The sequence below is a fragment of the Embiotoca jacksoni genome, unplaced genomic scaffold (assembly GCF_022577435.1).
Source record: "Embiotoca jacksoni isolate LCO1_2020_lvr unplaced genomic scaffold, fEmbJac1.0.p SCAF_25, whole genome shotgun sequence".
In the NCBI taxonomy this organism is placed as follows: Eukaryota; Metazoa; Chordata; class Actinopteri; family Embiotocidae; genus Embiotoca; species Embiotoca jacksoni.
In genome coordinates this window covers 7,093,813-7,102,180 of record NW_027185376.1, presented here as the reverse complement: position 1 = coordinate 7,102,180, position 8,368 = coordinate 7,093,813, and the positions used below count along the sequence as shown (strand labels likewise).

Below are 8,368 nucleotides of genomic sequence, written 5' to 3'. Positions count from 1 at the left end.
CGGAGACACAGAGACCTCTGAAGGACAGACAGAGACACAAACAGAGACCTCTGCGGGACAGACGGAGACACAGTGGTGTGGAAAACATGAGCTCCTCATAAATATGCATTTATTTTCTAGAAAGAAACCAAAAAGGGACTTTTATGTGGGATTTGTTGTTGAATTGTTGGTTTCTCTGTATAATGTTGTGAAGTCCCACTGTAAGGACTTTTTATGTGTTAAGTGCCCTGAAATAAGCTGTGTTGTGATTTGGCGCTGTATAAATAAAATTTAATTTAATTGCATTTTCACCATGAAAAATTTCCTGTCAAATTGTCCCACTATATTAAATGTATATTTTGCTTATGTGTAGAAACACAGGCTAGATTTGAATAGATTTTCATTTGGTTTCTTTATTAGGCCTACCTAATATATAATATATATTGTATATTATTATATTATATCCCCCACCCCCCATATTTAATTGTGAGTGTTATTTTTGAATAGTATAAATAGTAATTTATTCACAAGAATGGTTTTTTCTTTCTTTGCTGAGGCTCAATACTAATTCGTCCGCTTGCACTTGAAGTGTCCACGCGCACGCAGCTGTTTCCTATATGACTAATTAACGGAGATGTTTTTCTTTTTGTTAGTTGGGTGTCATGTGGACCTGAGAGTGCTTCGTCTCTACTTCTACTTTGTTTAGAGACAAATTGACTGTAAAGGGGGGAGAAATAAGCTTGCCTTAAATTTCTAGAAGCTTGGGGATGTTTATTTGGTTGTTTTCATCCCTCTGTGGTGTTTTATTTTGAAAGGCTGAGCGAAAAAGGGACAGAAAATGGACGGTAATAACTTCTTTTTTTTTTTTTTAATGTATTTCATGTGCAAATGTTGAGTTAGTATTTAGATTTGATTTGTATCGTTGCTCTTAAATAATATTTGAACACTGCTGCTTCCTGTAGATGCGAGCAGACAGCCACAATCGTTTGGGAGTGGACCGCAGAGAGGTCCTCACCCCAGACCTTTTTTCTATGTCCAGCCTCCATCTCAGCCGTACTACCTCTACCAGCAATGGCAGCTCAACAACCCGTACAATCACTATGGTTTGCCGGGAGGTATCCAGCTTTAATTTAAACCCTTAATTTGTTGCAGTCAACTAAATATCACATACAATTTCACTGTGTGTTTTCTCTTTTGCATATGTCCTAGGTTTTAATTTTGGCCGTCCCTGCATGCCCCCGTACCAGTACATGCAATATCCCGGCTTTGTTTTACCACATGCTCCGATCTATCCGATGGATTACAGGCGGATGTTTGAACCTCGCTACCACGCCCCCACGTGGGGCGACCTGCCGCAACAACAGCAACAGCAACCACAACAGCAGCAACAGCAACCGCAACCGCAACAGCAACCGCAGCAGCAACAGCCACACGAGCATCGGGAGATGGCCTGCTCGGAGGCCCAAACCGACCCCAGTGGCGCCATCACCAAGCTCATCGAATGCCTGGATAAGATCCGAGCCAGCGAGATGCAGGGCGCCGACCGGGAACTCGACTCTGGCGTCGCGTCGCAGTCCTCGGGAATGTTCTCTCCCGGAGAAAAGAAGCAAAACGAAGAGCAGGGTCACGTCCTGGCTTCAGCACCTCACGGCAGCGCCGCAGAGTCCCCGGCTGTGACCTTCAGCGGCTGCGCTGAGGCGGCGTACGTTGGCGAGTCCGGCCAAACGTTCTTTGACGCCCTGGGCCCTCAGGACTGTTGGTCAGGAGGACTGGAGGAGGAGCTGCCCCTCGACAGCTCCTCGGTCCATGAAGAGTTTCCTGAGCTCGAGCAGCAAGAAGTAGACGAACACTTCCTCCCTCTTGAGAAGGGCGTGGTCATGGATATCCGGTCAGATATCTCGGTGACCGATCAAAGTGTTCCTAAATGTGATGCTGAAGAGCTCCTCGAGTCGACGCCTTCACTTTCCTTTTCCTCCATTCAGGAGTCTAAAAGCCAAGACAAAATCTCAAAGGCAGAACATCCGGCAGCTTCTTTCGACGAAGCCAAAGCTGATGAGAGCTGCCAGATCCTCAAGCTGCCGTTTGAAAGCGCTCCAACACCTGCTTCACCCGAACGCCTCTCCTCCCCGACGACCCCGTACTACTACAACTACAACTACCTCTCCATGCAGACGACGCACGAGCGGATGAGCGTTCTCAGTCCGTCTCTGGACGAGCTCTCCTCCAGAGACGAAATGTTCTCAACGGACTTGGACGACATGGACCTCTTCCCCAAGCGCTTGTACCCGGGCAGGAAGCTCACGGAGGTCGACGACGACGATGGCTGCGGTGGCGGCGGCTCCCCTCGAGCTGCCGAAGAAGTCGAAGAAGTGTGGCTGCCGGGTTCGAAGAGGTTCGTGTGCGCCTGCTGCGGGAAGAGCCTGGCCAAAGGGACGGGCAGGACCAAAGCCCACAGCTCCAAGAAGTACCGGGACGAAGCCGGGGACTCGGACTCGGACGGCAGATACAGGAGAGGGTGCGAGCTGCCGGTCAGAGTGGCGGTGAAGAAGCACTCTGCAACCAGGAAGACTCACTCTGTCCCGCTCAGACATGCAGCAACACCCTGGTCTGCAAGAGGCCAATACAAAAAGGCCTCGGACCCGATGGACCACGACGTCCATAAGCAGGAGAAGGGTGAGACTGAAGAGGTGGACGGTCAAGGTAGGTCTCCGCCAAGAGTTTCTCTCCTTTACATCAGCATTTTATTTATTTCCGTGCCGTTGAATGACCTCTTTTAACCTCTTTTTTAAATTTTTTTATAGAGCGACTGTGCAGAGAAGATGTGACCGCAGCAGACCAAGGCAGGTGGGCTGACGGTGACGTGATTCCCAGGAGGAGACCTGCAGCCACTCTGCAACGACAAGGTGAAGTTTAGTCAGCTTTGGGACTCCACTAGTGAGCTGATCACTCTACAGCTCCAAATGTAGCATAAAGTACACAACGGACAGTTTGTGCAGCCAAGTGAGTGCTTTTTTATTTACCCCCAAATCATCTAGTTTACTCCTTTTCTGTTGGAGGAGGCGTGTCCACAATTTGCTTCCATTTTTTTTTTTTTAAGGACTCATGAATTTTAAATTTATCCCAAAGTTTTTTTTTAGAAGTGTTTGAAATCTTAATTTACTGCCTGCTCTACAGTAAACTTGATTTTTTTTTTTTTACTGCTGAATAGGTTATTTTGCTGACACGGTGCTTTCAAACAAAATGCTCAAGTTCATAATGTTCATGCCGATAGATTCAGTTATCTATAAGTAAAAAGACACAAAACTGGCGCACAGCAGGGTAAAAAAAACCCCTGTATATAACACCTATAAATTATCAACCTTTACCTCCTTAATTATTGGCACACAGCCACCCAAAACAAGGAAGTGCTGCTTTGTGTTAGGCTCTTCACTCTCACAACCTGTTTCAAGAGGTCACCACCTGGATGCTTTTATTTTGAAGCAGTTGTCACACATGCAGAGCTCTTTACTTTTAATCCAATCGTCAAATGTTGTCCTTTTTATATAATAATAGATATGAGCACTCAGTGGAAAGTGTTGTACCACAGGCCGAGAGATGAGGACCGTGACGACGACGAGCCGCCTCCTTCACACTGGGAGAGAGGTTCCTGGACTTTTTTTTTTACATTTTGATGTAACTAACGTTTATCTGTGAATGTGATGCTTTTAAAAACTATTTGTCCTTCTGTCGTCAGGCTCCACGATGAGAGGAGAACCGAGATGTTAACGAACCCCCGGCTGACTTTGGAACAAAGTGTGTTGAACTGTAGGTGAAGCTTTTTCCATTAATCACTATTATTTCCAGATGACTCTGGTGAAAATGTGTTTTAATGCCTTTTTTTGTTGTTTTCTTTCTTTCTCAGGTCCCCCCTAAAAGGTGTAATTGTTGAAGGATGATATATTTAGAGCACCGGGTGAAATGCACTGCACAAGGAGCCTCTTTTTGTTTGATAAAGCAAAAACCCATTCAACTGGGTTCAACTGAGCCACTATCTTTGCACTATTCATGATTCATGGATTTCACAAATGGGCTGAAAGATTGTGTTGCAGATGATGATATGCCACTGTTTGGGGCCAGTCCAATAAAAAAATAAATGTAATTATTTAAGTTTCGAGGTGGTTCCTTCTCATTCTCTCGTTCTGGGATAATTTCATAGTTCTCATGTCTGTAGTAAAACCAGATTTTTCCAGTTTCTTTCTATTAATACTACTGTTATACTTTGCAAAAAAAACTTTCTAAAGCCAACATAAGGCTTCACCAGCTTGTTGATCTAGTACGAGATGTTCTCTATTGCTGCAGTTATGGAGAAACACAGAGGATGTTTCATCCAAAAATGACTTCAACTTTCAACACTCAGTTGATTTGGCTCAAAAACTCAAGACAGTTGAAGCCTCACTTTCATGCATTACAAAATATGAAGCTGTTCTTTAACCCGAAAACTGAATTACAGATAAATGAAGATATTTTGGAGATGTGTCCAAATGCGAAGCATCTAGTCTAAATGGTTTAGAAAGCCCTTTAAAATGTCCTTCAGGTGGCCCAAATCAAGAACTGCTTACTAGACCACTGGTCACTTGGTCACGCTGCAGGAAAGAAAACCTGGTAAAAGTCAAAAGTTTATTCAACTCAACATGAAGTCATTATCAGAGTTATGGTGTTGAATGAAAACTAAAAATGTCATCCCTTCATCATTTTATTGTATTAGACATTTGTGTTCAAATTTAGTCATTAATTGGCGCGTGAATTCTTGAGTTGGGGGCACAAACTACTTTTGTGGGGTCCCAGTGACCTTTGACCTTTTAACGGCCAAACTTTAATCAGTTCATCCTTAAGTCCAAGTCAACATTTGTGCCAAATTTGAAGAAAGTCCTTCAGGGTGTTCCTGAGATTTTGCGAGCCTGGGATGGACAGATGTACGTACGTACGTACGTACGCTGACGCGAAGGCATAAAACTATCAACCGCTTTATCGTGAACAGGCTGCAACAACTGCTCATTGGCTGCATATGAGTGGGTCACATATCTACTGAAGAAGCTTGATTCTTGTCTGTTAACATGAGATCCTTTCACTTCTTTGCTATCTGTAACTTAAAGGTGAACCCAGCAATGCAAAGTAACCAGGAATGTCAGAAAAGATGTCGGTGTTGGTATCCGTGTTGTTGCCTTGTCCAAACATCCAATAAAGGCAAATAAACTGAAATTTGAAACTCCACCTGGGTGTAAAAAAAACATATGAGCCTGTCTTTTGACTTTATAAGTCAACAAGCCATTTATTCTTCATGGATAATGCTGTCTTTAAACACTGCTCCAGGCTGCCAACGAGCTCCCACATAACCTCCTTATTGGCTCTTCAGAGGTCAAAACTGAATATTAAAACTGCTCAGCTGCAAATGAGGAAAGCTAGAAAAAAAGGAGCTTAATAAAGATGCAAAAATAACAAGATGATGTGCCACTTTGAGTTTTGTGTCGATGCTTCTCTCGTCGAGCCAACGATGCCAAAGAGCTGCAGGTCTGTATCATTAGTGCCAATCAGCCTCCCACCACTCCTGTCAATCATTCCAGGTAACAGCAAAGCCGTTGAAGTCATCAGTCTTTCTTTTGCCACATCTTTGATCTATTGTCTGGCTGTCCTCAGGTGAGCTGATGGCGCAGCGGGAGGGAATCTGCAGGAAACAAACATTTTCTTCATTGGCTTTAAATGCAAGTCACTCAACTCTAATTGGACAAATGTCACCTGGAGCTAAAAACCCAGCCAATCAGTGCAGCATTTGATAGGCTCGCTTGTTGCCACACATTTCAAATCTAAAACGTAAAGGAAAGCTGTGTTTTGCTTTATCACTGGTAATCTTCTTTTTTGCATGTCGGTAAAACATTTGTGTTTGTTTTTATTGTCCAATAATACAAGAAAACCCTCTGGTGTCAAGCCGTTGTTTGAACTTGCCTCTCTTTGTTCAGATATGGAGGCAGCCACTTCCACCTTACCGCCAGCTTACGGTCTGGGCCCTCGAGGGCCAAACGCGCCGCGTGGAGCGCCGCAGTCCCAGGGACCCCATCATCCGGCTCCGGGGCCTTCAGGAGCTCCGCGTCCTGAGGAGCAGCATCACAAACCTTTCTTCTACATACAGCCCTCGCAGCCATACCTGCCCATACAGTGGCCTGTGCCCATGGCCATGCCTGTGTCCTACAACCCATACTACGGATACCCCAGTTTAGGTAAGAGACAAAAAAAAAAAAAAATCCTAATTCTCCTTGTAGCTTTTTGGTGCAATTTAAAGATTTTTTTTCTTCCTGAAAATACTTAATAATATGCTGCATGTTTTCTGGCACTTTAAGGCCCCTTCATGCTAAATGTTTGTAGAAGTAAAGTCTTCTTCCTCTAAATTCTACCAGTTTCTCAGAACTTCTGTCTGGATTTGCAAATAATACATAAAGCTGGTTTCCATTATTTGGAAGAATGCTATGTTTAGTAATTCAATCACGTTACATGTTCCTCCATTACTAACCGTTAGCTCACCATGCTAATGCAATGAGACGTTACGCTGACTTGCACATCAAACACACGAACAGATAACTATTCAGTTGGAGATAAACTTGGAGGAAGCTTTTAATATCTAGCTATACAAGGAGGAAAAACAAACAACTTGAAACTTTATGCAACAGTTAAACTGATATTTTGTTGGGAAGGCCTGGTATGTTTTGAGAGATATACTTAAAATAAAAATTTTTTTACAAACCTTGACAGCCATTTTAATTTCCAAAACTTTCCTTTGTTTTTTTTTTTTTTTATTGTCAAAGGTTATAGCATGCCAATGATGCCCAACTATCAGCCAAACCCATACATGGAGACGCCCGGTTTTGTCGTCCCCCATACCCACCTCCATCTGATGGACTACCGACGAATGCTCAACCCTCAGTATTACCAGACCATGGCCTACCACGCCCGCAGGTTCCGCTACCAACACAACTCCCCGGCCAAAGAGATGACCACCTCTGAGGTGCAAACTGAGCCGCTCGCAGCGACCCAGAGGACCAGCGCCCCGACTTCCGATGACATCCAGTCCTCTAGTGTCCTCTCGGCTCGCAGCAGCGACAACCCCCTCGGTGCCCACACCGGTCAGCTGCCCTCACCGGACTCGGCTGTGCAGAAGAGGGATGACTCTACAGAGCTCGATGACACGGTACCCTCTTCCACCACCAGGACGCCGCCGAACGGCAGCTTCGTGATCCAAACGGAGGAGCTGAGGATCGAATGCTGCACCGCGCCGGTGGGACTTAAGCTGCTGCACGCTCACGAGACCGCAGAAATGCCCCGCAGCTTCTCCCAAGACGTGGTCCAGTGCAGCTCGATTCTCCAGAATCAGGTCCTGCAGGACGAGGAGCTGCGCCGCCCGGCGGACCCGCCGGAGCTGGCGCTCGAGGTTTGTCCCGACGTCCTGTTAGCCGGGACGCCCAGCGCCGACGAGCAGATCCCTGCTCTGGAGGAGTTCGAGAGCCGGACGGTCCCGCTGACTGCGGGATGTCCAGAAGCAGCTTGTGGCGAAGCCGAGGAGACGAGAAGTCAGAAAGACTCGAGTACGACTCCGAAGAATTTTCACTTCCAAGTTGTTCACCCGCCATTCGATTCCGAGTATCTGGATGAACTGAGGAAGATGGAGTCCACGGTTTGGTCAATGGAGGAAACTTTGATTCACTCCCCTGACTCGCTGATCCACAACGGCCTCGCAGAGTCTCACAGCAAAACACAGACTTTTGTAAATGAAGCGACGTCGGCAGAAATGTTTCTGCTGAGAGAAGAGCCTCCCGCCGACGAGGTCATTGCTGTGACGGAGAGTCCTTCTCCGGCAGAGGATGAAGTGGAAGACATGGTCGTCACCGATGATGGTCTAGGTGAGGAGGTGTTGTCAGAGGATGACATGTACCCTGTGATGGATGTCTGTGAAGAAGCTCGTATGACTGAGCTGACACCCACAGCGGAGGTCGCTCGCGCACCTAATTCGCAGCCGCTGGATAATTCACCTCTTCAGGCGGATAGAAACAAACACAGATGTGAAACAAACATCCAGCATCACCAGGACACCTCCTTCGACTCGCTGCCTGCCTACCTGCCCTCAACCAGCTGGCTGGCTGACTTTGATAACGTCTTCTACTGCGGCAGCAAGACGACTCCAGCTCCCAAGAAAAGGAACAGACCTCTGAGCATCGCTGGTTTAAATATACCAACCATAAGAAGGAAGCTTGACCAGGAGTGCAAAGAACAACTTGCCTTTCGCAAGCCGAAAGAGAGGTACAAAGACAAGGTGGATCGACGGAGCCTCTCCGACCACGAATGCTGCATCAACAGAAATTTCAAC

At 46.1% G+C, this 8,368-nt stretch overlaps 1 protein-coding gene across 1 annotated transcript; it reads left to right on the top strand.

Annotated features, from left to right (window-relative positions):
- The first annotated feature begins 444 nt into the window (after nt 1-444).
- On the top strand, nt 445-4,118 carry buc (bucky ball). The gene is made up of 7 exons (XM_069159358.1): nt 445-824; nt 942-1,094; nt 1,189-2,679; nt 2,781-2,882; nt 3,532-3,621; nt 3,713-3,783; nt 3,881-4,118. Exons 1-6 carry the CDS (start codon nt 818-820, stop codon nt 3,742-3,744), a joined length of 1,875 nt encoding a protein of 624 aa, XP_069015459.1. The 5' UTR covers nt 445-817; the 3' UTR covers nt 3,745-3,783; nt 3,881-4,118.
- Nucleotides 4,119-8,368: the final 4,250 nt, after the last annotated feature.